This window comes from Selaginella moellendorffii, unplaced genomic scaffold (genome assembly GCF_000143415.4).
Source record: "Selaginella moellendorffii unplaced genomic scaffold, v1.0 SELMOscaffold_10, whole genome shotgun sequence".
NCBI lineage: Eukaryota > Viridiplantae > Streptophyta > Lycopodiopsida > Selaginellales > Selaginellaceae > Selaginella > Selaginella moellendorffii.
In genome coordinates, this window is record NW_003314271.1 from 58,484 (window position 1) to 84,056 (window position 25,573).

The window sequence follows — 25,573 nt, forward strand, 5'->3', positions numbered from 1 at the left end:
ACCTCCCAACCTAACAGAGGCAAGAAAAAATATCAGTAGCTGCAGTAACATTGAATCTAAAGACCTACAGCACCAAGAGGCATTGACCCTGGACTGAAAAGACCTCAAACCAGCCAGCTGTTTCTCAATTAATAACTAACTATTAAAATAGACCAACTTTGGTTCCCGCTATACGAGATGTCACTGAATGCCAGCAGACTATTACTCTTGTCCATGGGTTAGAAATTCTGGAGAAAAATAAATAATACGCACCTGCAACGATTTAGAAGAAGTCGAGAGAGCAGTGGGGACCATGGTTATGCTGAAATCCAAATTTTCCGCAAGGAGCTCCCCAGAAAAACTATTCGTCATTGGATATGTCTCTAGACGGTGATAGTAGAGTCTGTGAGTTCCAATTCCAGAAAGAACGCAGGAGGCCATCCACAAGTAGATAGCTATAATTCCCTCACCTTTATCTGTTTTCTTCCAGGATGTGAGGCCGCCGGACGAGCTCTTCCTCCACCGGATCATACAGATTACGCTTAGTCAGGAGCTTCATATGCCCTGCACAGACCGATGCGATCAACAACAGCCAAGATGCAAGACCAAGAGAAGAAAATTTCCACTCATGAGCTCGCCGATGCTTCGTCCGCGCCACAATCTTCTGCATATCGGGTGGTGGTCTTGTTGATCAAAGGCCGCGAGTGCCGGTATGTGTTCATCCCGGGATGGAGGACAGATATCTTGAGCCGGGTGGACAAGATGAGTGAAGCTTGCGAGGACGATGTCTAGACGAAGCGGTGGTGATTTCTCCGTTGGTGTGGCACCAGCGGCTTGTAGAAAGTGGAAGAATTGAGGTGGCTTTTGAGGAGCTGAGTGGTGAAGCTGTATACAATCTTATGGCAAATGCTTGCTCGACCTGAAAAGGTGTGATTTTTCCCAAGCAAATAGCTCGTATATCTATCAAGAAGAATGCAACAACGAGCTTACGATCGCGAACTCCTTGATCTTTCTTACGCTGCCAGGCTCTTGGAGGCGATCTCAAACACATTCTCTGACAGGCCATCGGTTTTAGCAATGCGTTCCAGTTGAGCCTACAAGGACAAAGTCACACACATTTCAGAAGAAAAGACCTGGAAAACAAACACTGCTTAACCTTAGCCAGCGATTGTCTGCCTTCATCAAAGCGTTTCCACCTCGACAATGACGATACCATTCGCGATGCCATCTGTGAGGACGAAGTTGAGATACGAAGAAAGTGTGCTTGCGAGTTACCTGAGAATTCATTTTGTCCAATTGCAAAGTCACCTCTGCCAGAAACTCGTAGCCAGAGCCATCTTTAGCGTGAAAGTTGACAGCGGTCCGACAGAAAGGACCGATCAAAGAATACACCTGTGTAGCAAGGGATGTTTTAGCTCCTGAGAAAGGTGATCTGAAACACGGAACCTTGTTTGGGTTCTTCATATCGAAGGACGGATGATCTAGCAATCGCCTCATGTTCTTAACATTTCCAGGGATATCAGACATAGATTGTAACACCAGCCATTTGTTCACAACCTGCATGTTTTTGCTCAGTCTCCATGAAAAAGGAAGCAAAGGAAATTCTTACCAAAGTTTCGTCCTTCCACTGCTCGTAGAAGTTTGCCAAAGCTTCATCACGCACGTCCCCAGGATTCTGGCAAAGTGAAGAGAGGGCTGCAAATTGATCTGTCATGTTTGTTGCGCTTTTGTATTCGTTCAAAGCAAGCTCAGTAGTGTCCGCCTCGTCCAGAGAGCAGAGGTAGCCTGCAAATCACGCACTCAACTCTAAGAGAACAACTATCAAGGAAGCGACTCACCGAGAGCGAGGTTTTTTAAGGATCTCCTGGCTTTGTTTTTGTGATCGAATGTGTAGTGCGGATCAGAACTTCGGTTTTCAGTCACCTGCATCAGAAAACGGATGTCATGGCAGAAACAAACACGATAAGTCTATACTCACAGTTTTCAGGAAATCTTGCTTCAGTTTCGACGCAAGCTCTCTTATCACGAATTTTCGGACAGTATGTACTGCATCTGGATCTGCAACCTCCATCAAGTCCATCAGTTCGCTTTCTCCAGGAAGTGTTAGTGCCTTTGCCACAAATTCCTGTAATATGTGAGCCTAGAAGCATGAGAAAAACATGTCTTATCTAACGAAGAATCGTTGAGAATACTGCGCATGCCTTCCACAAATGCGGATGGAACCGCGAGCTGTTCGTTTCTTTGTGCTTTCGGAATAAGATCCAGCATAAGTTTTCTTCCCATCGTCTGTCCAGCCTCCCATCTGTTAAACTCGTCGGAGTCATGCGCGAGCAAAAAGAGCAAATCGTCATCCGTCACAGTTGGCGTCACAAGGCGCACGGGAGCACTAAAGTTTCTTAGGAAAGATGGCACAGGTTTCTCAGGCAAATTGAGAAAAGTGAACTCTTGCTCTTCCTGCAAAAGTACACTGGTTAGAACACCAAAACCAAACAAGATGCACCCTCACCTTATCAACAACAAGTACTGCTGTCTTTGCAGGTCCCCCCGCTGTGTCTTTCAATGACTTGAGTGATCCTCCATCAAACAACTCGGTCAACACCATATCTTCGCCTTTTGAATTTAGCAGACCCACAGCCAATGGTATTAACGTCGGCTCCTTCACAGGTTGCCCAGGTGTAGAAGGAATTTCTTGCCTAAGGAGAAAACGCAGGAGAAATAAAGAATAGAAAGGCCACCTCTTACTTGCACTTTACAGTATAGCTACGAGCTGCAGCATCATACGCTGTCGAAACAGTAAGAACGGGTGTTCCAGCTTGAGAATACCTGTAAGAACATGGTCAGGCAGGTGAACACTTGTGCATTAGCTTACCATCTCAAGAAAACTGAAAGATTGGCGGAATTAGCGTCTCGCATAGCAGCAAAGAAATCCTCACAAGTTACAGCTTGTCCGTCGTGACGTTCAAAGTACAAGTCCATGCCCTGTGCAACACCGTCTGCAAAGATATAAGAACACTGAACACAAACCTTCCGAAACCCATCTTTCCCAAGCAATGTTTGGTACATGCGAACCACTTCCGCACCCTTTTCATACACCTGTAGACATAGACGTAGAATTAAGACGCCTAACAATGTCGTTTTCGAACTTCTTACCGTCACTACGTCAATAGTAAGGACAGATAACAAAATGTCAGTCGCGGTAAAACTACAATTCTAAAGCTCATACCCGTATAGAAGTTGTCCATCTGCAAATAAGCTCTTTTTTAGTAAGAGTTTTTAAAGTTTCGAGTTGAATATCTGATACGAATAGAAAAATTAAGTGAATACAACAGCAAAAAAGAGACTCACATTCAAGCTCTTGTTCTCCATAGCACCCCTACACCATGCATCAGTTACCAAAAACGAACAAAAACAACGGCATCTTACATGTTGAAATCGGGAACAGCGACAATGTTAAACAGGTCAAGATCATACTCCAACCCATACACCTGTGCGAAGTTGAGATAAAAGAGACAGAGAGAGAAAAAAGACTTCTACTTACATCCTCATCCCACTTCATTGAAAGCTTGAGAGCATGCATAGCATGCTCTGTCTTTGGGACGTCTTGTGCAGGAGTCCAAATCCTCAGTTGAACATCCCTTCCTGAACGCGTTTTAAAAGTATCGTCTCTGGACGTGAGTTGCCCCGCTACCAAGGCAAAGAGGTAGCAAGGCTTTTTGAAAGGATCCTCCCACACAGCATAATGAAATCCATTCTGACCACAGCACGTCAGGCTCTACACAATGCCAGTGAAGAAACAATGCCAACCTCGAGGTCTCCGGAGTCTATAAGGTTGCCATTCGACAAAAGAACGGGATACTGTGCTTTGTCCGCTTCTATCCTGGTAGTGAACTTTGCCATAACGTCTGGCCGATCCTGTAATAGCTCGCCAGAATATCAGCCAAACATTGTCACAAACAAAGACCTGATAAAAGGTTATTTTTCTAAAACCTTCAGCTTCGCATTGTGTACAAAACATGCCGCTGGAAGACTTGTAGAGCCCCTGTTGGAGAAAAAAAAGTAACCATACTAAAAAACTTGATCCCACTTACTTCGAGAGACAAGTTAGTCTCCGGGTGTATCTCAGAGCCAATCTCTAAATCAAAAGGCTGAACAGGAAGTGACTCATTCTTCTATTTCACAGCCTCTGCCGTGTGAAGCACTAGACAACCTTTAACTCAACTCAGGTATGACAATGGCGCACCATAGAAACTCGTTTTGAATTGAAACTCAAAAGTTCCTTAAGACTAAAGGCAAACGATTGCTGGATCTCAGGCCTAGGATTGCCTTGGTAAACTTGGTTTTGAGAAAAAATTAATGCTTTTTGAGATCAAGTCATAACATCAATGCTTTATTAAGGTTCACTTGTTAGAGTTTGTTCTTTTGCAAGAGGTAAAATGAAAGTCTTCAAAAACTGTGTTGGACTTTCGTTGATTTCCGTTGACTTTGAGCTCTCAGGTCAGCTGGTGCATGTTCCCTTTCTTTCTTTTTTTTTTTTGTGTGAGACTCCTTTGATTTTGCTACAGTGGTAAAAAACTGTCAGGTAGTGTGGTAGGCCATAATTGTTTATGTTTGAGGGATTTGCAAAAGCTTCCCACAATATTTGTTTCTCAAGGATATTATCTATCTATTGTTTATAATCTTGTGGTGCCCAACCGGGAAGCACGTGACAAATGAATGCAAGTGTTTGTGAAATTTGCTAATATGAAAGAACAAGGATTTACTTTGGCATTGATCAAATTTGCAAGAATAGTTCTTGGATGCTGCCCTTCTAGACATCACCTGCACATATCTGCGAGAAAGAGCTTCCACTGTTCTAAGAGAATCGTCGTCTGATCAGCAAGACATTTACCTCCACGATTTTCTCTGAGGCTTCTGGGACCAGGATCGCTTCCACGAAAACTTCTGCGACCTGATCCACGAGCCACAAGACCTTTTAGATGCATGCTTTCCTGCTAGAGTTTCTTACCTTATTTTGACAATTATGGTTAATCACTAGGACTTATACTTACTTTCTCTTATTTTCAATCTACATATCTCTTATTAAATGGATATCTAAAGTCTCACAAGAAAGTATTTCATTTATTCAATCATCAAGGTTAAAACCATAAGTTCCCATGATGACCCAACATCAAAAAGCATGTAAAATGTTTAGTTAGTAAGACAATAAATTTTACTTTAGTCGAGAAAATAATTCAAAGTAGTAGTTAATGCCGTCCGCAGGCAAGGATCCTTATCGGCACTGGGCAAGATTAGCTCAAATTTGTTGTCATCCCAGACAATATGAGGCGATCAAGAACACGAATCCCTCTAAACGCCCCATCCAAATCGTACTAGAAAATTCGGCCCAGCTCTCTAATTGCAAGTAGCTGGATAAAGAACGATATAATTTCCTCTCTTTAGTTAGCTAGTGTCTCTCTTGGTGAAAAGCTTAAAAGCCAAATGCCGGCCTGAGCTAAGGTTGACCAAGCCACGATAAGTCGAACACTTGGACTTTCTTAAGTCACTAGGAAAGACAATAGCACGTCAGAAACGCCCTCCTTATCACATTTGATCCATTCTTCTCCTGAAACGACCTCCTTATCACATCCAGAACCCTGAGAAAAGGCTGAACAGGAAGTGACTTCAGCGTCAGATGACGGCTGGTGAGCGCAACTTCTTCCAGCTTCCGTTCTTCGTCGTTGATTTTAACAAAGAGAAGTTTCACGTCACGACCATCCAACACCAATGGCGGGCTTTCACCTGCATGGCTTCTGGTTAATGACTACCAAGATAGCGAACGAAACAACGAAAGTGAAAAAGAAAATACTTGAGTTTCTCGGCAAAACCCGGATCTTAAACACCACGGTTGTCTTTTTCTCAGACAACAAATTTCTCGACCTGGATAGAAGGTGGACAAAACGAAATCAGCATCCAATTAGTACGGTGCGTTACCGTGTCAAAGTGATAGCCAGTGGGCTTGTAATCCTCCAAAAAGATCTCGTTGGGAGCCTCTTTGACAGCCATCTCTTCAGCTACAGGAGAAGCTCCAACACTCACTGTGGAGAATTGGCTAGACCCTGCAAAAGCACGCTACAGTTCGACATGCCTTAGTCCGTAAGCTTCGCGAAAATGGAAAAAAAAAAAACCTTCCGGCAATTTCAATTGGCTTCCGCGCACGCAACCAAGTTCCTACATTTTTTGTTCGAAGATGAGAACCAAAAACAATGCTTGAAACGAATTTCGAAGACAAGGCAAACGTGGAACTGGGTTTTCAGTACCGAGTGAAGCTCCTTGCCTGCAAAAGAGAGTAGCAAATTCAGAGGAAGTAAATTGACATGAAAAGGAAGGACCGAGAGAGAACAAAAAATCTGAAGCAAGAAGAAATAAAGCACCGGGAAAGCTCTGGTGGCTAATGACATTCGCGAGGAGACGGCCAAGACGAAACTGAGCCCTGATCTCTGGTGACGGTGGCCATTTTCTCCTCTAAAACCCCTAAAATCCAAAGACACAACACAGGCAGCTCCATTCTTTTAGAATGTCTACTGCTCGAGATCATCAAAGCACGAATGCGCTGCGCACAAAATTGCGAAAAACCTCTCGAGCAAATATTATCGCGCGCTCCTCTTCAACACGCCACTGAGGTATTAAGGATTAAAAGTTACTAAGGACTAAAAGTTACTAAGAGAAGTTACTAAGGATTTAAAATTTACTACTAAGGATCGATCACCTCATTGATAAGACGATTTGCATTCAAGAAGAGATGGGATTATTTGGGATTATCGATCCACAGCTCATGGGCAAGCTTGACAATCTCCTCCCCGGCCTTGCAAGGAGAGCCAGCATCGTATGGCGGCTGCGGATCATACTCGATCATCAGCTGCACCGCTTTGGCAATCTTCTCATTCGTGATGATCGAGGCCAAGTAGATGGCCATGTCGATCCCTGAAGAAACTCCTGCAGCGGTCACGATCTTTCCCTGCTTGATGTACCTCTGGCTCGTCACCTTGGCACCATATTCCTTAAGCTGCGGATACGCGGCCCAGTGCGTCGTGGCTTTCACGCCCTTGAGCAATCCCGCCGCGCCGAGGATCAGAGCTCCAGTGCACACTGAAGTGGTGAATGTTGTGCATTCGTGAGCCTGGAAGATCGACACAAGAACAAGCAGGGCTGGATCGATCGAAATGGATGAAGAAACGAGCAATTACCTTGCGGATGTAGTCGAGGAGTGGCTTGTGATCTAACGGCAGGAGCTTGGTAGGGCCTCCTGGAACGAGCAGAATGTCAGGATTGGGCAGATCTTCAAAGCCGGAGCTTGCTTCAATCTTGAATGTGCCTTCGTCTGCAACAACGAGGCCCGGCTTGTCGCTCACGAAGGTAACACTCACTCCCGGGAGGCGATGGAGCGCTTCGTACGGCCCAATTGCATCCAACACAGTGATGTTGTTGAAGATTGGAATGGCTACCTTGATTGTCGATACCATTGGCTCCATGCTCAGTGTTGCTGATTCTTGAGCTGCTGAGATCGGTATTTATCCTCTGCTCACGCTGAACCATCCCACGGGACCCATGTTTTCCACGTGTTTTCGTTCTAACATAAACAAGTTGAAAGCAACACAATAACAGCTGTTACAAAATAGTTATATGCAAATCAAAGTGGCGATTTGTATATTTCATAAAATACAATCATATCTACTTTTATATAAGTAAAAGACAACGTAAATATGAACATTAATATTAACTAACTTTAAACACTAACTAGTTTAGTCCTGACCATGGCTAAAACCTCCTGAAATGCCAGCTATGACTTGCTAGAGTCAGGATGGCCAAGCCCAGTCTCCAAGGAACTTTGTTCTGTTTTGCAGGAAAGACCTTTGTAGAGTTTCTTCAGTGATAGTGTGAAGTACTAGACATCCTTTTAACTCAGACAATGACCAGTTCTCACTGAGTGGTGTAGATGAAGCCGACGTGATAGCCATTGGGATAAAACAGGCAATGCAGGCCCTCAAAGCAAGCTACATTGTCAAAATATATATTATCTATCACACAAGAAGTAATACTTTATAATAAATTAATCCATTGCCAACTTGTCGTCAAACTCATCTAGAAGGCAGTAAAAAAAGAGTTGATGATTGATTGCAAGTGTATTGCCTTCTGTGACTTTCCTTCTTGTTATTTTGCCCCTCCACCACCTTTTTTATGCCTACCAGTTACTCTGTTGACGTGGCATACTTGCCAACTGATGTAATTTGGGGCTTTCTGGGTATTGTTTGCAGCTGGGACAAATGGCAGCTTCAGCCTTATCACCATAGCAAATGCCACCAATGGCAATTGACATGTAATCCAAGGTAAATCCCTAAAAAAAAAAAATTAAATTTAAAGAAGAAAAACAAAAAGAAAACTTACCATCCAAAAATGGCCCAGAATTGGTAGAAACTGGATATTTAGTTTCATCTGTTAATATACTTGTGTGTCCGTTAGGTAAGAGGAAAAGGTTACCTCAGGGAAGTTTATTATAAAGCTCAAGACAAATATAAAGCTTACATTTCTACCTGTTCATTAGATATTCTCCATGCTCTTTATTTAGGTATGGATATGTAGTCTTACGTCAAAATTCATCCAATTTAGAACTACACACCTGAGAGAATTCTTGGAGATGATCTGGTTTTCATCACTGGAAAAAGTGTTCACAGCGAATTTAAGAGACGACAGCCAGTAAAGATGCAGCGACCAGTACTTCCAGCAATGGCCTCTTGCCAGTCTGGTTCACCAAAAAAAAAAAAACAATTGCTCAGATTCCGCTTTCTCGACCTCCCGAAACACAAGCACAATCCTGACCAGCCCCGAAATAACCTGGAAAGTCCAGCGATGGGCTGGTTCACGGCCGTGCTGGGACCGCCTCGTACTTCCTGAGCTCTGGCTCAAAGATGACGGATCTCTTCTTGAGCACTCCCAAAGGCACTCCATCCAGTTTTTGTTAATGCGATCGGCAAAGGATCTTCACACACAACCTCGTCTGCCCACACAACATATGCTTGTTTACGAATTTCTGCCAAACGTCCCGGAGGACATGGAAGTTCCGTTTTGGTACAGCTCTCTGGGTATATCTCCACCAGGTTCTTTAACTTGTAGTTTCTCTCTTAGCTGGCGGGATCGTTCTGCGTCTACTCTGGCAGTGATGCTGGCTGCCGGAAGACCATCCTTGTCACTGTTGAGAACTTGCATGAGTTCAGATGGAGGTGATTCACCACCTCCATCTGAACGAAAACGTTTGAGCTGCTTGCCCGTTTGATTTTCCGCAAGAGATTTGAAAACCTCGAGTTTTTCCAGAGCTTGTGATTTTGATGCCAGACAGAAAACAAAGGTTTTTCTGCTGTGATCATCAATGAAACTCATGAAAAACCATGAACCTCATGGGGAGAGGGCCCCAAATGTCACTATGAACAAGTTCTAGTATTTCAGAGCCGCGTCGTGCTCCTCGCTTTGGAAAAGGAAGCTTGTGTTGTTTCCCGAGCTGGCAACCATCGCAAAAGGAGAGTTTTGCAGTGGTTGTGAAGGGAATCAAGGCCTTCGACAAGTTCGTGAGCTGAGCAATGCGCTGTGTGGTCGCATGGCCGAAACGGCGATGCCACAGCTCAAGCTCGTCCAGGGTAGAAGCCATGAACGTGAGGAACTGATGAGGGCGTTCAACCACTTCAGCAGCTCATTGGCTCCATACAAAGCTTGTATAGACCTTCCCAGCTGTCGAGGCCAGCAAATCCTAAGTCACCCGCGGGAGTGAGCAAAGTGCATCCAGATTTGCCAAAACGAATGTCAAATCCAGATTCAGTGAGTTGGCCGACAGAGAGCAAGTTCGCACTTAGTGTTGAAACAAGGTATACATCATGAATCGTGGTGCTAAAACCACTCTCAAGTTTGAGCAAGATGGTACCTCGACCAGTGATCTGGAGCTGTCTTCCATCCCCTACTGCAACTATGGCTGGTGGATCAACATCTTGGAGCGTCTTGAACCACTGAGCGTCGTGCGTCAAGTGATCCGTCGCTCCTGAATCAAAGAAAAACGTTTCTTGATTTTTAAATGCAATATAGAGTGAACGTACTGAGACAAAAGCTGTTGCATCAGCTTGATGAACCATCAATGCCTTAGCCTTCGTCTTCGGTCATTTCTCTGGGTATTTGAACCAACAGTTGTGTTCAGCATGATTTGTTTTCTTGCAATGTGGGCAGGGGTTGAATTTTCTGGTTGTGCTGGAAGAACTCCCATTGGAACGTGACAGTTTCTTCTTGCTTGGCCGAGCTATGGTATTGTCGGAAGAAGTCTCACTCTTTTCCATCGTTTTTCGTTGCAAGGCAGTGTTGTGTAACGCTGTCGTGACTTCTCGCCAGGAAATTTGACCACTGGGGACTGTGGGTTGAAGTGACTGGATGGTTGCGTCGAAGGAGGAGGGGAGCGAGCTGAGGAGACTCATATTCCTCAGCTTCATCCATCTGTGCGCCCACAGCAACTAGCAACATGTGTGGCAAGGTCATTGGCCTCAGACATTCCCATGAAGTAGAGCTTCTGGCAAAGATGCACATGATTAGTGGGTGTATGAATTGCTGTAAGGGTTGCCCACACATCACATGCTTTTGTGCAACGTGATATTGCTCAAAAGTCTTGTGTGTGTAAGGCTTGGAAAACCTTGCCAAGGGCTTTGCAATTAAATGCAGCTTATTTGTCCTGTTCATCTTGGGGAGGGTCAAGGTCTCTAATGGTCATGTCCCACAGCCTTTGTTCATCCAAGTAATATTTGATGTGACTGTAAAGGGTTCTAAATGCATAGTAGAAATAATGGATAAGTTGGGCATAGCTAATCAATTTAAAGCATAGTTTAAATTTAGCTTACATTTGGCTTAAGTTTAACTCCAAGTTTCATACAATGTTAGTTGATAGGGTACTTATATTTTATATTAATATGTTAAAATAATGTCAAACTCCATTTAGTTCTATTTTGCATATTGGTCATAATATTAAGATGCTAAAACTTTTAAGACTGTTCAATGTCATTTTGTGCTCCTATTTATCCTTTTGCTCCTTGGGCTAAATATTCAAGAGAAGATTTGTGTTTTGGTTCCTTCACTTCTTGATTGCAAGCTTAAGAGTTTAGCTCCATTTATTCATTCAATGGCCCAAACTCAGATTCTGCTCTATTGTTATTGGACACATACATAAAAGGTTTAAATTTCATTTTGTGGTTATCTTATAGTAAATCTATAAGTGTTTCCAAATATTGAAATCAATAGTTCTGAATTTTGGAGGTGTTGTATCAGCTGTGACAGCAAGAGAGGGGAAAGAGGAGAATTCATTGCCTTGGAAGGCACACTAAGTCCATTCAGATTCCAGTTTGTAACCCTAACTAACCGAGCAATCAATCTAATTCACCTTGTCTTGCTGCATGCTGATGCATCCTATACTGGTCTCTCTGTCCCTTTTTGGATCATACCCCTCTGATACCTCAATTGAGATTGAATTGTCGAGATTAGAATTCACAACTTATTAGAGGATTACGCTCCAAGATGACAAGGAGACTATGGCGTGCTCATGCTCACAAGGTGAATTAGCACAAAGAGATTAATCACCTTTGTCTGGGATAGGCTTGGTGTAAGGAACTAACTTCCGAGGTGTCATAGGCTAAAGGATCCCCGAAAGCATGACCAAAATGACAAAGAGTTCATCGGATGGGAAGTCCAAGACCAACTCTGAGACCAAGTTCGAGATACAGTCCGGAATCGAGTCCGAAGCCGATTCGGAGACCGAGTTTGAGACGGAGTCTGAGATCTGAGAATTGGGTTCGAGACTGATCCGAAGTCTAGTCCGAAGTTGAGTCCGAGATCGGGTCCGAGATTGAGTCCGAGATCGGGTCCGAGATCGAGTCCGAGATCGAGTCCGAGACTGAATCCAAAGTCGGGTCCGAGATCGAGTCCGAGATCGAGCCCGAGACCAAGTCCAAGTACTAATACGGGTCAAGGGGTGAAAGCCCAAAGTGTGTGTCTCCCAGGGGGGGGGGGGGGGGGGGGAACCCCTCCCCCTCTCCAAAGGGAAACCCATTGGGGGGCTCCCCGCTCATGGGGGGGGGGGCCCCCCTTGAGGACCTTGGGGCCCATTGGGCTTTGCCCTTTCTAGGGGCTTGGGCCTTCCTTTCGGGATGGAAGTGGGGGGGTAGAGGTACTTATACCAAGCCATTAGGCCACGGTGTTTCGCCCCAGTGTCCCGAAGCAAGTGTTGCACCCAAGACTTGGGATTTAGAGGGTCCCATGATTAAGTTTTATGGTACCAAGGGATGTTAGGAACCTGGAGGCTTGGTGTGCTTGGCTGTTTGTGCTTGTGGGGAGTGTAGCCAAACCTTAAGTCCAGTCTAACCCGGGGAAGGGGATTGGGAGAGATTTGGGAATTGGTGGATGGATGGCTAACACTCCGTTGCTTGTGCAGTGAGTAGCTGAAACCAAATAAGACCAAGTAGGAGCTGGTACCATAAGCAGGAACTTTGGCGGGGGAATTTAGCAAAAGCCAAGGCAGTGTTGTATGGGTAGACGAGGTAAATTGGCAAATGGGAAAGGAAAAATTTGTGGCTTACACTTGGGCCATGCCAGGAGGGTGCAGCCAAAGATTGGAAGCACAATAAGCAAGTGCAAGAATAACAGTTTGTGTAATGAGTCATCTTTGTATTTTTGAGAGCTGCCGTCAGTAAGAGACCCCCCACAATGATCAAGTCCAAGCATGCCAACATCATTGCCAGAGTACTGTGGACCTGATCATCGTTTGAGCCAAATGAGTGCAATCTATGCCCAGTATGGGAGATTTCTAGGTTTTTCCAAGGATTGTCTAGGGAATCCGGCGGCCGCTCTCCCAGTTTGTTGTGTCTAACTTTCTCTACAAGCTCTCGTTTTTCTCTCTTTTTCCTTAGGGATTGTCCTGCTGTTTTCTAGGTTTGTTATGTTTGGGGAGGTCGAGAAGGCCAAATCTCAAGGAGACAGCCAAAGATTCCCCTATCTAACTGTGCAAGCTTGTTTTTTTCTCTCGTCTTTACAAAGTTTGCCGGTGCAGGTCTGTTCTTGAGTTTCGTCTCTTAACTCTGCTGTGAATGCTTTTCCAGTGATGAAAACCAGATCATCTCTAGGAATTCTCTCAGGTGTGCAATATTCTAAATTGGATGGATTTGATCTTTTCTTGTTTTGCTTTAAATAAGGGGTATCGATCGAGTGAAGACTACATATCCATATGTAGCAGTTAAAAAAGTAGACAGAGAGCATGGAGGATATCTAATGGACAGGTTTTGCTATGAAAGAAATGTAAGCTTTATATTTGTTGGGCTTTGTAATATTGTTTTTCTTTGTGTAATTTCTAAGGACGAAGGGCCTACTTTCCTCAGCCTGAGGATATGCCCGTGGAAGTAACCTTTCCCCTTTACTTAAAGGGTATGTGCTTGGAAGAGGCACAACAGGCCTATCAATGGAAGAAACCAAATTACGCGTATGTGTATAGACTATTAGTTGCTCAACAAGTATACAAAAAAGAATAAGTACCCTTTGCCAAGGATTGAGGACCTGATCTAGTTTCTACCAAATGGTGCCAAAGCAAAATTTAGTGAAGCAACCAAAAGTGCATTTTAGATCACTGTTGGATGGTAAGTTTTCTTTTTATTTTTCTTTTTTAGTTTTAGTGTTTTTTTTTTAGGAATTCTACTTTGGATAGCATCCAAGCTGCAATAAACTACCTACTCTTTTTTTACTGCCTTTCGAACGAGTTTAACGATGGGTTGGCGATAGACTAGTTTATCAGAAGGTATTCCTTCTTATGTTTACATGTAAAGTAATATTTTTTTGCTTTTGTTGCAGTAAATGCGAAGCCTTTTTTTACAGATCTCAGCTATTATAAATTTAAAATGGTAAAGAGAACCTTTTTAATAGATAATATATAAAAGTCTCAATGTTGTAATCACTTTGATGATAACTCACTTTGAGAGCCTGTGTTGCGTTTTTCCCAATGGCTATCACCTCAACTTTGCCTTGTCCTGCAAAAGTTAGTGCTGGCTCCAGGAATGTGAACCACTGTGGAACTCCCATGATGGAATCAAGGAGCTCATCACTTGCGTTCTTCTGTTTCACAGCCTCCGCCATGTGAAGCACTGGACAACCTTTAACTCAACTCAGGTATGACAATGGTGCACTATGGAACCTTCACTGAAAGTCTTGAATTGAAACTCAAAGTTCCTTGAGACTAAGGCAACTGACTGCCCAGGATTGCCTTGGTAAATGTGGTTGTGAGAAAAAATTAATGCTTTCTGAGATCAAATTATAGTTTAAGCATTAACTTCAATGTTTTACTAAGGTTAACTTGCTAGAGTTAATTCTTTTGCAAGAGGTAAATGAAAGTCTTCAAAAACTGCATTGGACTTTGAGCTCTCGGGTCAGCTGGTGCATGTTCCCAAGTTTTATTTTTTTTCTTTGTGAGACTCTGATTTTGCTGCAGTGGAAAGCATAGGAAATCATCAGGTAGTGCGGTAGGCCATAGGAGGAACGATCTAGTTGTTTATGTTTGAGGGATTTGCAAAAGCTTCCCACAATATTTGTTGCTCAAGGATATTATCTACCTATCGTTTATAATCTTGTGGTGCCCAACCTCGAAGCATGTGTTTGTGAAATTTGCTAATACGAAAGAACGAGGATTTACTTTGGCATTGATCAAATTCGCGAGAATAGTTCTTGGATGCTGCCTTTCTGGACGTCACCCGCGCATATCTGCGAGAAAGAGCCCCACTGTTCTAAGAGAATCCTCGTCTGATCAAGACATTTACCTCCACGATTTTCTCTGAGGATTCCGGGACCACGATCGCTTCCACGCAAACTTCAGCGACCTGATCCACGAGCCACAAGACCTTTTAGATGCATGCTTTCCTGCTAGAGTTTCTTACCTTTGATCGACTGATACCACCTATGAAGAGCGAGTCGGCTGGCCTCATGACGAGAGCCTCATCCTGGAACAAAAAGAAACGTTATCTCTAAGAAACTTAGGAGAGAATAGCAACGCTTACAGCGGGTGCGTTCTCTCGTAGACCAGCAGGCCTTACGATAGTGTACTCAAGCCCTGAGCGTTGCAATGCAAGCTCTGCCTGCCTTTTCCTGAGGAAGGATAAAACGAGTGAGACAACATTCTTGCGAAGTTAAAGCTTGTTTCGCTTACCACCACAGAATGGGGATTATCTGGAGGAATGACGAGACTCCTATCGACGTAACCAGTATAAACTGCGAGTTAAATGTCAGTCTGGATAGACAATACTTTGCTTGCTACCTTTTTCACTTGTCCTTGGTTCTTGGCTGCCGAGATAAGGTTCACAACTCCTTCATACTCGATCTGGAAAAAAATCACTCAGTGTCAAAGAGAATGTGATTAACAACTTAAGAACCTGGTAAGTCTTCATAATATCCAGCGGGAAAAACTTCGTCCCAATGACACACACGACCGCATTACTGTAAAGCTTGCTTTAGACTGGAAGATGAGAAAGAGCCAAACGTACCTATCACCCAGTGCTTGCTTGAGAGTTTCGTATTTACAAATGTCGCCACGGACAGCCTGCTTGTCCAGAAAGAAGACACGTTACCAGACAACGCAGTGACACCAGCAGCACAAATTTCAACTTACAGTCACGTTGCCCTGCTCGTTGAATCGATTGGCCTTATCACGACACAATGCTCGCACTTTGGCACCTCCTTTCGAGAGCTTTTCCACCACGAGCCTGAGTTTAGAGAATCAAAACTTGGTTACAAAGGAAAAAACGAAAGAAAAAAGCAAGAACGGAAAAACGAACTCACGAACCTTCCAGTTCTTCCCGAGGCACCGGCCACGAAAACCTTGAGATCAGCAAACCGCCCTTGATCGTGCCGAGGTTGCTCCTTTGGTTCCGTGCCATCTTGATCGTGCCGGGGCTGCTCCTTTGATTTCTTGCCATCTTGATCGTGCCGGGGATGCTCCTTTGATTTTATGCCTTTAGACGAATCCACGGGAGTGCTGCCAGAAACTTCTTTCGAGACTGCCTCAGCCCCAGCTTCTACGTTCTCTTTCAAATCTCCTCCCAAAGAAGAGATGCCCTCGAGCCGGTCTCTCTCTTCTGAGTCTTCCTCTCCATCGTCAGCTTCGTTCTCCTCTCTCAAATCACCTGGCAAAGAAGAGACGGCCTCGGGCTCTTCCGACTCCTCAACTCCATCCTCGCCATCATCCGACGCAGCATCCTCGTCGGAGATTTCTTCATCCAGCGCATTATCGAGCAAAGATTTCTCTTGCCGATCTTCCTCAGCCCCGTCGGGAGTGGAGCTATCCAGGATGTGAGGCTGCCGGACGAGCTCTTCCTCCACCGGATCATACAGATTACGCTTATTCAGGAGCTTCATATGCCCTGCACAGACCGATGCGATCAACAACAGCCAAGACGCAGGAACAAGAGAAGAAAATTTCCACTCACGAGCTCGCCGATGCTTCGTCCGCGCCACAATCTTCTGCATATCGCGCTTGGATCCTCCCGACGCCGTCGAGCATCGCACCAATCCGCGAGCGCGCCTCGCCGGAGGAGCATCCGCATTGGACCGCCATTGCCATGCGGCATCGAACCCCAACGTTAATTCCATACTCCCTTCTCTTTATTTTTAGGGTTTATGCCACTCGGTTGTTTTGTTCTTGCGCCAAGCGCGTTGCCGCCTTCCACATCGCCGATCGATCGGGAGGTGGTCGCATAGGCAGCATCTTCCTGAGCGCTGGTCGATCGATCGCGAGGTTTTAGGGTTCTTATTTAAATCTGCGGGTGGTCGGGGAGAGGCAATTTGGGTATTTTCGCGTGTTTTTTTGCTTTCGTTCGTGTGTGGATTCGTTCGAAGATAGGTGCCTCTTGTAGTAGCGCGGCAGTCGCCACACAGCGCTGCAATATGAGGAAGAGTTCGAGGCGCACTGGCGTGATGCCCGCTCCAGCGGCGATGGCTCCACCCGGTAAGCCAGTTCTTTCACGCGAAAGCCTTACTCTTTCCTTCTTTTTTTCTCCATAGTGAAGAAAAAGAAAAGGACTGACACGAGTTTGAATCCAGCAAAGTCGAGCTCCAAGGAATTCGATAAGTGTGACACCTTGTTCAGTCGCTATGCTGAGAAGAATGACAAGTGCTTGATCGGGTGAGTGAGAGCTGGAAATTGTTTGATCGGCTGGTCGTATTGACAAACGTTGTTGCGAAAAAAAAAAGTCCGGAAGGAATAGAGGCGCTGTGCCGGGACTTGCAGATCGAACCCACGGATATGCGTATTCTTCTCCTGGCTTGGTGAGTATTTCCGAAAGTTAAGAGCTTTGAGCGAATCTTTCGGTTATATGTTCCAGGAAATTCGGAGCTGACAAGCAGGGATTCTTCACGCTGGTGAGTCTTGCTTTTGAAAGTTTTTTTCGCGCATTCAAGGATTGTTTGTTCTAGGAGGAGTGGCGAGCGGGCTTGAAGGCCTTGAAAGCGGATACACTGGATAAGTTGAAGAAGGCACTCGCAAATCTCCAGCAACAGGTGCGTGAGTGTATGATTCAAGCATCTTTTCGCTTATATAAGTTATCTTGCTTTCCAGGTTGCGGATGACGAAGAAGAATTCAAGTCCTTGTACAGCTTCTCCTTTCAGTATTGCTTGACAGGTAATCGCAAATCATCCATCCATCGCTGTCGCTGTAGAGATTGATGAACCTCCTTTCTCTTCCAGAACCAAGGCAAAAGACGCTGGATCTCGATTCGGCGTGCCAAATGCTGGAGCTCATTCTCTCGGGACGACCGCATTTGGATTCCTTCACTCGTTTCCTCCAGGTACTTCGTTGCTCTTTCAGGTTTCTCCAGAGCTTTCGATTGATCTTCACGCATGGTTGGGATACTTTCTTCTCAGGAGCAAAAGGAATACAAGGGGATCAATCACGATCAGTGGATTGGATTTCTTCGCTTTTGTGACGAGGTATTCTAAAACTTTTTAAACGTTTTTTCGCGGGATCCCATCTTAACACTCGCTTTGGATCAATCACGCAGGTGAGCACTGATATGAGTAACTACGATGAGACGCAAGCGTGGCCTCTGCTCCTGGACAACTACGTGGAGTGGTCAAAACAGGCCGGTGGCTCCAAAGAGCCCATGTAAGAGAGAGGTGGCATATGCGATTGAAAATTCTTTTTTGCCCTCCCGCGTGGCATGGTGCGCTGGCACTGCTAGACAAGTGTTAGCCAGTGTAGGCCCAGTATTCGAATGACGTGTCTCGTGACGTGGTGCATTGTTTCTACAATTTGGGGGAAGACGATGGATCTGTAGATCTTTCTCCTCGCTCGCGCTGTAGCAACGACGAAAGGAGCCTCAATCGGTGGTGCGCGTTGCTTTTCGCTGAGTGGCCGTGCTGCGATTGCGGTCTTAGGTCTAGGATTTGTGGCTGTAGGTCGGGATTTCTAGGGGAGCTCCGCTCCACAACAGGGAGGAAGAGGATTTTCGCTGCTAATGCTGCTCGATCGATCGAGGCAGCTCACGAGATGGTGAAAGATACGGAGTATTACGACGTTCTAGGATTGACGCCGGATGCGAGCGCGGCCGATGTAAAGAAGGCGTATTATGTTAAGGTAATTGTCTCGTCTCGCTTGGCAAGCTCTCGATCGAGAGTGATCTTTTCTCTTCCGGCCAGGCTAAGAAGGTACACCCAGACAAGAATCCCAATGATCCACAGGCCGCAAGGAATTTTCAAGTAAGTGAGCTAGCTCCTTTCCAGTCTTCCAAGCGATTCTTACAAGCGATTCCATAAACTCTCTAGCTTCTCGGGGAGGCGTATCAAACGCTGAGCGATCCTGCGAAAAAAGAAGCCTATGACAAATTCGGCAAAGCTGGAGTGTCAACGTAAGTGTCTTTGCTACGAAGGTTCCATGTGTTCTTATCGAGGCTTTTTTGTTCTTGTGATGTTTCTTTCTTTGCAGAGACCAAATGCTCGACCCCGCTGCGGTGTTTGGCATGCTCTTTGGAAGTGAGATGTTTGAAGATTACGTTGGGCAGCTTGCAATGGCATCTATGGCGTCCATAGATACTTCAAGTGGTGATAACCAAGCCATGGATCTGAGGCAAGTACAAGAGAAGCTCAAGGTGAGTAGCTAGCGCTTTTGTTTTCTGTCTAGTTGCTTGCTCTTTAGTTTTCCGTCCGTTAACTCGGCCTTGTCTTTGCTCTTCACAGGTTTTGCAACAAGAGAGGGAAGATAAGCTTACCAAGTGCTTAATCGCTCGTCTACAGCGTTATGTTGACGGCGACAAAGACGGGTTCAGTGAATGGGCGAAAAGCGAGGCTCAGCATCTTTCGAATGCGGGTATTATATAATCTTGGTGCTGAGCTTTGATCCGTGTTTTTTAACCCGGAAGTGCTTTCTATAATTTTGCGCTGTAGCTTTTGGAGAGCCGATGCTGCACACGATTGGGTACATATATGCTCGACAGGCTGCAAAGGAGCTTGGTAAAAAAATGTTGTTCATGGGAGTTCCTTTCTTGGCGGAATGGGTTCGTGACAAGGGACACTTTATCAAGTCACAAGTGACCGCCGCGGCTGGTTTGTAGAGTTTTACTCAGCTCCGCTTTTCCCATTATTCTAACAAGCAACTGTTGTCTCAGGTGCGATCGCCTTGATGCAAATGCAAGAGGATATGAAGAGGGAGCTCGCTGCAGGGGGTGATATGAGCGAAAGTGCCATCGAAAAGTATCTTGAATCCAAGCAACAAGTGATGATCGACTCTCTGTGGAAGCTCAACGTCGCGGACATCGAGGTCACTTTATCACATATCTGCCAGAACGTAAGCAAGAGATGTCACAACACTCTGATCACACAAATGTGATATACTGTCCAGGTTTTGCACGATGCTTCCGCTGGAAGAGAAGTTCAGAGGCAGCGCGCAAAGGCTCTGAAAAAGCTGGGGAATATTTTCCAGGTTTGTTTGCATTCTCCATTCTCTTATCCTTTGTTCCGACAGGGCTTACAGGGAGCCAAAGTTCCGTATAGAAGAGAGAAAAGCCTTCGTCACGACGCGAAGCTGGGTCAAGACAGCTCGAGCTCCACACCGACGCCTCAACCGAGTAATTCATCTCACACCTTCCAGGTTTTTATCACTTAAGTTGTTTCCAAGCTCAAATCTTCCATGAACTTTTCTTTTGTTTGATTTGTTCTTCCAGAACCCAGCGGATGGTGGTTTTGCTAATCAGCCCACGTCAATGCCATCTCCAGCTGCTCCTCCGGGCATGGCATGAAAAAAATGGGAGAGATTGTGAAGAAAAGATCCATACTCCATTCTTTCATTGCGTGTATTGTGTGTCTATGTGATCTGACGGGTATAATTGAGACACGTGGCTAGTGGGCATTTGAATGATTCTAGGACCAGAGACAGCAAGGAAAGCGTACTCTCCCGTAGAGTTTCTTGGCATTTGGAAGGCGTGATTAGGGCTTGTGGGAGCTCCGCTAGGGCTCTTCGATCCCGATCCTCGCCGCAATGTCGGACGCAATGGTAAATGGATTGGCAGGCGCTGGAGGCGGCCTCGTCGCGCAGCTCCTCACTTACCCGCTCCAGACGGTATTGTTAGCTTCGATCGATCGAACCGAGCGTGATTCTGTGATGCATTCTCAGGTAAATACTAGACAGCAGACGGAGAGGAGATCAAAGAAGGCCGCGTCTTCCTCCTCGTTGGATGATTCGCAAGCGACAATTCGGAAGAGTGGCACAATTTTGGAGATCTACAGGGTATGTTTTGGATCTTGGAGCGTTGACGCAATTCTTTTCATAGGTGATAGCGGAGGAAGGATGGGGTGGATTATATAGAGGTTTGACACCCTCACTTTTGGGAACAGTAGCGTCTCAGGTTTGTATGCGTGGTCTAAAGTCGTGATGAACTTATTGTTTGGTTTGTGCAGAGTGTGTACTACTATTTCTATCAGCTGTTTAGAAATGCGGCCGAGTCTAATGCTAGACGGAGGAGAAAGAATGGCATTGGAGATGGTACTGTTGGTATGTCCGACTCACTACTTGTAGCAGCATTGGCAGGGTAATTGGTCTTGATGCTTGTCTCTGACTTTGGAGTTCCTTTTTCCCTATTGCAGAAGCTTGAACGTGCTCCTGACGAATCCTATCTGGGTCGTGGTGACTAGAATGCAGGCATGTTGTGCTAGCTCGTTTTCGTTGCTTCATATTACCGATGTTTCAGACACAAACGCAAGCGGAAATGAAATCAAGCGCTCTTCAAAGTGAGATTGAGAAACCTCCTGCATCTCGTGAAGCATTGCCAGCGGATGTTGAAAGTCAAGCAAAACACATAAATATTGTCTCTCCTGCCACCAATCATGGTGCCGCCTACACTGTAAGTTAATGTTTACTTTTTTTTATGTTAGTCTTGATGATGATTGCTTGTTAGGTTCAAGACCTCTACCGCGAAGCCGGTTTAATAGGCTTTTGGAAAGGAGTTCTTCCCACTCTTATAATGGTAACCACCAAACTTTGCATCCGAAACTCTCACGTTCATGTATCGAACAGGTTAGCAATCCCGCTATTCAATTTATGATTTATGAGACCCTATTAAAGGAACTCACCAAAAAGAGAAAGATAAACAAGCATGGGATGAAAGATGTTTCCCCTTTAGAGGTAAATGCGATTGCTTCCAACATTCCTCGGTTGACAGTTAACTGCCAGATTTTTGTGATTGGTTCTATTGGCAAGCTCGGTGCCACAATTGCCACATACCCGCTGCTCGTAGTAAAGGTACTGAAGTTGATGTTATGGTTGTCCCTTTCACTAAAAGATGTCCTTGGGTTACCAGTCGCGCCTCCAAGCGAAGCAAGCAATCGGTAGGGATAAATCAACGCAGTACACAGGTTCAGTATCGATATTGTTTCGTGTCGTTGAGTTGACGTATGTGACCTTTGAACAACAGGAACTTTAGATGCAATCTTCAAGATGATCAGGTACGAAGGTTTGACCGGGTTCTACAAGGGGATGAGTACAAAGATCGTACAGAGCGTGGCAGCTGCGGCCTTGCTCCTTATGATTAAGGAAGAGCTGGTCAAGGTGGCTAGAAAGCTATTACTGAGGCGGCAAAAGAAACTTGCATCTCGTTAGCTGCTAAGAGGTAAACGCTTCTTCTTTGTGCTGATGTAAGGTAACCTTCGATTTGTTTTTCCAGGCGATTTGAAATAATTTCTGACTTGACTTCCCAAGGCGTGAAGGATGTTCCATTCTTGGCTCGTTTGAAAGCTGCCACCCGAAAGATTTAAAGATATGGATCGGTTGGAATCCACACGGGTGTGGCCAAGCACTTTGTATTGGTAGTCACAAGGGGCCACTCTTTCCTTTGTCGCATTACAAGCCGGAGCAGAGCTGGAGAACATGCAGGTGGATTGGACTAGGATCAGAGATCAAGAGAGAGGGTCCGGGATCTTCTTTCCAGCAAGTTGGAGCAGTCGTGAATTGCGTGGATGCTTGGTGGAAAGAGCTGTCACCAGGTTGCTGGGGCTTGTCAGGGACAAAGTCTTTGGCAAACACACTCTACTAGTATGAAGACCGATTGTCTTGTCAGTACTCTCTCTCGAATTGAGACTCCGCATCAATGCGGAGAGATGTTGATCAAATGATCCTGCGCTAAGCCGACCGTCGCTCGCAGCAAACACCCGAGCTTATTAACCTTGACCTCTGACAGTGACTTTGTGGCTGCAGCAGCAAATAGATTGGTGGGACGTTCCCATTCAGCACAACGAGTAAACAAAGAACGAGAGGTATGAGTTGTGCTGCTTTGGTGCGAGCTGAATATTATACTAACACCTTGGACGTTTGACTGTGTATCCAGAAGGAGCCAAATTGGCGTGTTTACAAAAGCTCGAGCATCTGCGGTCCCACTCGTTAAGTAGCTACCCTCGTGGAGGAGAGAAAAAAAGAAAGAGGAGAAAAACTGCAAGAGGAAGAAGAAAAGGTTTGCTATTTTATGCTACAGTTCTCATGTTCTTGCTTGTATAGCCGCACATTTGGGACTACGAGCAGCCCGAATGAGACTCGCAACAGCGAGCTCTCAACTACCAGCGTAGCTTCCTATATGATTGTGGCTCGAAAGATGGTACTCGTTCTTTTGATTTACCGGCCACTGCTCCTTAGAATTTCTCTCGGCTTTACAACAAAACTTTTAGCGTGTGCAGTGGTGCTAGATCTACCGCAGCCTGGCACTCTGCAATCAAGGATCGTGCTGTCGGTACGCTTTGACTTCCTGTAGCCGCAGCCGACGTCCTCGCGTTGGCTACGGCTTGCTTTGTTTCCTTGCTTTTTCGCGTCCTCTGTATGATGCTAATCAACTCTTTCTTCTGTAGGATAAAGCAGGAACAAGCACAGAGGCCGTGTGCATATACCGGCAAACAGATTACGAAAGAAGTGATTATATGTGCACCGGAGAGGGAGGTAGGTGCATGTAAACATCAATCATACGCCTTCTGGAGTTGAGATTCCCAGAAGAAAATAAAACTCGAATAGACAGGCTCTCTCCGTGCGACACAATGCTCTGCAATTAATGGGGGAATGGAAAATCCCTCTAGAATGGTGAGCCGTCTCCGTGGTTGCTTTTGTTTTTACTGGATTGTCTCTCGTTTTTTTTTCTTACAGGGTGGAGAAAAGTGGACTTGGAGCCTTGAGGTACAACTGTCCGATGGTTCCCGGAGGAACTACAAAAGCTGGTAACTTCACACCGACAAAACTGTTTCCGGATCTATCTCCCGGTGAAAATGTGGCGACCTCGGTGTGCACAGGATACCAGGGGTGCTGTCGGACACCACGGCGTGAGATATTCCATTGCTGTTAGATCTTCTAATCCAGGTTCGCCAGTATCTTAGCTTAGCTCACTCTTATTTCCTTGCTTGCACAAGATATTGACTTAGTGGAAGGTTTATCGCCTTGCGCACAACCTAACGACCGTGCTCTCGTTTTTAAAACATTTGCTCCAGGGAACACGAAGAAATACACATGGCCTTATATTCGACTTTGGCTTGGCTCGCCGTGCTACGTGATTTTCCGCAAACTGGCCAAAGAGCTACTAATATCAACCAACTAATCTCACCGTCATTTGACGTCAGGCTACATTGCTGCCGAGCTCATGGTGATGAAGGCAAGCCATATTTTCTGTTCTCTTGTTTTGGTTTCTCTTTTCTTTCGCTCGGTTCTTTTTTTCCCTCATGCTTTGTTCTCTTCCTCGCGCAGGGTGTGTTGCAACTTGGACAGCGATGGCGGTTTCCTGATTGATTTAAACGGGGGCCGTGTCTCATTCCCAGCCCGTTTTGTTTGCGTGAAGCTTCTTCTCAAAGCGCGTAAGGTTCGTTCTACTGTGCTTGCTTAGAATCGATTTTTCTAACCATGGAGATTCTTAAACGTTTCCAAGGATTTCCAAGCTTCGTTTTTTATTTCCAGGAACGAAAGAGCGGTTGTTGGCCAGCGGCGTGGGTGTTCTAAACACCACGCAAAACGCGAATTCTTGCGGGTGAGCTCATCGTTTTTCCCTTTTTCCCTTACGATATCCGGGTCTACTGGTAGACATAGATTTGGTTTGTCATATTACATGAGCTCATCATTGTTACAGGTTAGTTTATGTGTCGTTACAGGCCTTCATTTAAACAGCAGAGAAATTTGGCCGCGTTTGTGATGCAAGCAAAGCAAGCCAACAAGCAAGCCTCCACCATCGCCGGGTAAAAACATTTCTTTTTCCGCTAATCACAGACTCCAGTTTTTAACCGAGGGGAGGAAGAATGTCGACAAGGATGGAGTGTCCTTGAAAGTGAAGGGAATCGAACCCTGTCAACCCGGAAAATTAATCCCGCGGCCGTGGGGCCGCCGGGGTTTTGTCGGAGATGCAACGACATGGGACCCGAAATCATATCGGACGCTGATGCCCGAGCCACTGAGACGCGCACACGTGGCAGTCCACAGTGGCCGCAGTTAATGCTTGGGTCCCGCCACGTGCGCGCTAGATGCTGGGTTCCAGAAGGCTGACGTGGCCAAACGGTTTTTTTGCCCTGGAGGTCCCAGGCTCGAATCGCAAGCGCGTCGGAAGGGATCTCGCCAAAGTTTAAAATAATCGCAACTCGCAACGTTTCGCTTGTTGACAAGAATTTTTTTTATAATCTTGTCAATGCAACTTGATCGTATTTTTTGTGGAGACCGGATAATGTCGGTGAAGACCCAATCTACAGCGTCCGATCCTTCTTATATTTGTTGTCGTCCGTCCGTTCCGTCCGTCCTTGTGTATGTTTGATACGCTTGGACCATCTACACGCTGTTTCAAGAAGACACGGGATGACCGCTTCTACAAGCACACAAGAATTGTATATCGTACATGAGAATGCGACCGTCAACTTTATGAAAAAGCTCGCGGGAGAAAAAGAAACAAGAAAATTTGATGCGAGATGGAAAAACTACCCTCTGGTCGTTTGCTTGAACTGCAAAGTCACGTCTTATCGAGCTTTATATTCCTTGGAGACATATCAATGGGGGCCATACCACCTTTCCAAAGTCCG

At 45.4% G+C, this 25,573-nt stretch overlaps 6 protein-coding genes and 1 long non-coding RNA gene across 22 annotated transcripts; 3 read left to right on the forward strand and 4 right to left on the reverse strand.

The window, feature by feature from the left end:
• Positions 1 to 876: 876 nt before the first annotated feature.
• LOC9631596 (puromycin-sensitive aminopeptidase) lies at positions 877 to 5,157 on the reverse strand. Its single transcript, XM_024673311.1, has 23 exons — positions 5,122 to 5,157; positions 4,868 to 4,927; positions 4,068 to 4,148; positions 3,941 to 4,018; positions 3,784 to 3,891; positions 3,518 to 3,730; positions 3,403 to 3,464; positions 3,325 to 3,352; positions 3,259 to 3,273; positions 3,203 to 3,227; positions 3,130 to 3,134; positions 3,004 to 3,072; positions 2,849 to 2,958; positions 2,722 to 2,802; positions 2,486 to 2,672; positions 2,145 to 2,433; positions 1,958 to 2,106; positions 1,818 to 1,902; positions 1,589 to 1,764; positions 1,426 to 1,536; positions 1,255 to 1,371; positions 1,136 to 1,207; positions 877 to 1,073 (listed from the first exon to the last, which is right to left on the reverse strand). Exons 1-23 carry the CDS (start codon positions 5,155 to 5,157, stop codon positions 993 to 995), a joined length of 2,238 nt encoding a protein of 745 aa, XP_024529079.1. The 3' UTR covers positions 877 to 992.
• A 237-nt stretch (positions 5,158 to 5,394) lies between these two features.
• Positions 5,395 to 6,006, reverse strand: LOC112345772. Of its 2 annotated transcripts, XR_002992155.1 has the most exons (3): positions 5,950 to 6,006; positions 5,825 to 5,895; positions 5,395 to 5,757 (listed from the first exon to the last, which is right to left on the reverse strand). It is a non-coding gene; the product is annotated as an uncharacterized LOC112345772 (long non-coding RNA). The 2 variants fall into 2 exon arrangements; XR_002992154.1 differs by having other exon boundaries at positions 5,395 to 5,895.
• A 683-nt stretch (positions 6,007 to 6,689) lies between these two features.
• Positions 6,690 to 7,541, reverse strand: LOC9631597 (isonitrile hydratase). Its single transcript, XM_024673139.1, has 2 exons — positions 7,203 to 7,541; positions 6,690 to 7,135 (listed from the first exon to the last, which is right to left on the reverse strand). Exons 1-2 carry the CDS (start codon positions 7,485 to 7,487, stop codon positions 6,764 to 6,766), a joined length of 657 nt encoding a protein of 218 aa, XP_024528907.1. The 5' UTR covers positions 7,488 to 7,541; the 3' UTR covers positions 6,690 to 6,763.
• A 7,003-nt stretch (positions 7,542 to 14,544) lies between these two features.
• On the reverse strand, positions 14,545 to 16,675 carry LOC9631599. Its single transcript, XM_002968307.2, has 11 exons — positions 16,491 to 16,675; positions 15,848 to 16,424; positions 15,674 to 15,767; positions 15,549 to 15,604; positions 15,438 to 15,501; positions 15,323 to 15,385; positions 15,215 to 15,276; positions 15,066 to 15,153; positions 14,946 to 15,008; positions 14,829 to 14,888; positions 14,545 to 14,772 (listed from the first exon to the last, which is right to left on the reverse strand). The coding sequence occupies exons 1-11, from the start codon at positions 16,651 to 16,653 to the stop codon at positions 14,716 to 14,718; spliced, it is 1,347 nt and encodes a 448-aa protein (XP_002968353.1). The 5' UTR covers positions 16,654 to 16,675; the 3' UTR covers positions 14,545 to 14,715.
• Positions 16,672 to 18,209, forward strand: LOC112345769 (DCN1-like protein 5). 3 transcript variants are annotated; one of them, XM_024673137.1, is made up of 10 exons: positions 16,672 to 16,849; positions 16,904 to 17,008; positions 17,065 to 17,185; positions 17,254 to 17,328; positions 17,385 to 17,421; positions 17,476 to 17,559; positions 17,618 to 17,681; positions 17,747 to 17,847; positions 17,924 to 17,989; positions 18,061 to 18,209. In XM_024673137.1, the coding sequence occupies exons 2-10, from the start codon at positions 16,948 to 16,950 to the stop codon at positions 18,166 to 18,168; spliced, it is 717 nt and encodes a 238-aa protein (XP_024528905.1). In that variant the 5' UTR covers positions 16,672 to 16,849; positions 16,904 to 16,947; the 3' UTR covers positions 18,169 to 18,209. The 3 variants fall into 3 exon arrangements, with proteins under 3 accessions (XP_024528905.1, XP_024528904.1, XP_024528906.1); XM_024673136.1 differs by having other exon boundaries at positions 16,672 to 17,008; XM_024673138.1 differs by having other exon boundaries at positions 16,673 to 17,008; positions 17,104 to 17,185.
• Positions 18,210 to 18,277: 68 nt separating this feature from the next.
• On the forward strand, positions 18,278 to 20,402 carry LOC9631600 (chaperone protein dnaJ 10). Of its 5 annotated transcripts, none has more exons than XM_024673123.1 (10): positions 18,278 to 18,388; positions 18,458 to 18,635; positions 18,698 to 18,757; positions 18,824 to 18,906; positions 18,984 to 19,146; positions 19,235 to 19,364; positions 19,442 to 19,600; positions 19,663 to 19,841; positions 19,896 to 20,144; positions 20,218 to 20,387. In XM_024673123.1, the coding sequence occupies exons 2-10, from the start codon at positions 18,549 to 18,551 to the stop codon at positions 20,290 to 20,292; spliced, it is 1,185 nt and encodes a 394-aa protein (XP_024528891.1). In that variant the 5' UTR covers positions 18,278 to 18,388; positions 18,458 to 18,548; the 3' UTR covers positions 20,293 to 20,387. The 5 variants fall into 5 exon arrangements, with proteins under 5 accessions (XP_024528891.1, XP_024528892.1, XP_024528893.1 ...); XM_024673124.1 differs by having other exon boundaries at positions 18,292 to 18,635; positions 19,896 to 19,976; positions 20,019 to 20,144; positions 20,218 to 20,402; XM_024673125.1 differs by having other exon boundaries at positions 18,292 to 18,635; positions 19,896 to 19,976; positions 20,019 to 20,121; positions 20,218 to 20,402.
• A 43-nt stretch (positions 20,403 to 20,445) lies between these two features.
• On the forward strand, positions 20,446 to 25,215 carry LOC9631146 (peroxisomal nicotinamide adenine dinucleotide carrier). Of its 9 annotated transcripts, none has more exons than XM_024673130.1 (19): positions 20,446 to 20,612; positions 20,667 to 20,780; positions 20,824 to 20,898; positions 20,951 to 21,081; positions 21,137 to 21,191; positions 21,241 to 21,393; positions 21,448 to 21,516; positions 21,567 to 21,791; positions 21,850 to 21,904; positions 21,964 to 22,158; positions 22,213 to 22,801; positions 22,873 to 23,268; positions 23,384 to 23,609; positions 23,673 to 23,743; positions 23,816 to 23,882; positions 24,011 to 24,375; positions 24,442 to 24,540; positions 24,640 to 24,745; positions 24,784 to 25,215. In XM_024673130.1, exons 1-10 carry the CDS (start codon positions 20,532 to 20,534, stop codon positions 22,146 to 22,148), a joined length of 1,143 nt encoding a protein of 380 aa, XP_024528898.1. In that variant the 5' UTR covers positions 20,446 to 20,531; the 3' UTR covers positions 22,149 to 22,158; positions 22,213 to 22,801; positions 22,873 to 23,268; positions 23,384 to 23,609; positions 23,673 to 23,743; positions 23,816 to 23,882; positions 24,011 to 24,375; positions 24,442 to 24,540; positions 24,640 to 24,745; positions 24,784 to 25,215. The 9 variants fall into 9 exon arrangements, with proteins under 9 accessions (XP_024528898.1, XP_024528900.1, XP_024528896.1 ...); XM_024673132.1 differs by having other exon boundaries at positions 23,384 to 23,471; positions 23,523 to 23,609; positions 24,640 to 25,215; XM_024673128.1 differs by having other exon boundaries at positions 22,873 to 23,136; positions 23,207 to 23,268; positions 24,640 to 25,215.
• The last annotated feature ends 358 nt before the right edge of the window (positions 25,216 to 25,573 follow it).

Bases quoted from the DNA above. Each gene is read 5' to 3' on its own strand.
- LOC112345769 (XM_024673136.1), top strand. From the start codon at position 16,948: ATGAGGAAGAGTTCGAGGCGCACTGGCGTGATGCCCGCTCCAGCGGCG. The intron at 17,329-17,384 runs GTGAGTATTTCC...TATATGTTCCAG, and splicing joins CGTATTCTTCTCCTGGCTTG to GAAATTCGGAGCTGACAAGC. The intron at 17,560-17,617 runs GTGCGTGAGTGT...CTTGCTTTCCAG, and splicing joins TCGCAAATCTCCAGCAACAG to GTTGCGGATGACGAAGAAGA.
- LOC9631597 (XM_024673139.1), bottom strand. From the start codon at position 7,487: ATGGAGCCAATGGTATCGACAATCAAGGTAGCCATTCCAATCTTCAAC. The intron at 7,136-7,202 runs GTAATTGCTCGT...TCGATCTTCCAG, and splicing joins TCCTCGACTACATCCGCAAG to GCTCACGAATGCACAACATT.
- LOC9631600 (XM_024673123.1), top strand. From the start codon at position 18,549: ATGGTGAAAGATACGGAGTATTACGACGTTCTAGGATTGACGCCGGAT. The intron at 19,601-19,662 runs GTTTGTAGAGTT...CTGTTGTCTCAG, and splicing joins ACAAGTGACCGCCGCGGCTG to GTGCGATCGCCTTGATGCAA. The intron at 20,145-20,217 runs GTTTTTATCACT...TTGTTCTTCCAG, and splicing joins ATTCATCTCACACCTTCCAG to AACCCAGCGGATGGTGGTTT.
- LOC9631146 (XM_024673127.1), top strand. From the start codon at position 20,532: ATGTCGGACGCAATGGTAAATGGATTGGCAGGCGCTGGAGGCGGCCTC. The intron at 21,517-21,566 runs GTAACCACCAAA...TGTATCGAACAG, and splicing joins TTCTTCCCACTCTTATAATG to GTTAGCAATCCCGCTATTCA. The intron at 21,792-21,849 runs GTACTGAAGTTG...TTGGGTTACCAG, and splicing joins ACCCGCTGCTCGTAGTAAAG to TCGCGCCTCCAAGCGAAGCA.
- LOC9631596 (XM_024673311.1), bottom strand. From the start codon at position 5,157: ATGCTTTTTGATGTTGGGTCATCATGGGAACTTATG. The intron at 2,803-2,848 runs GTAAGCTAATGC...ATGTTCTTACAG, and splicing joins CTTTCAGTTTTCTTGAGATG to GTATTCTCAAGCTGGAACAC. The intron at 1,903-1,957 runs GTGAGTATAGAC...TTTCTGATGCAG, and splicing joins AGCAAGATTTCCTGAAAACT to GTGACTGAAAACCGAAGTTC.
- LOC9631599 (XM_002968307.2), bottom strand. From the start codon at position 16,653: ATGGAATTAACGTTGGGGTTCGATGCCGCATGGCAATGGCGGTCCAAT. The intron at 15,605-15,673 runs GTAAGTTGAAAT...CTGGACAAGCAG, and splicing joins ACGAGCAGGGCAACGTGACT to GCTGTCCGTGGCGACATTTG. The intron at 14,773-14,828 runs GTAAATGTCTTG...TCTTTCTCGCAG, and splicing joins CCTCAGAGAAAATCGTGGAG to ATATGCGCGGGTGACGTCCA.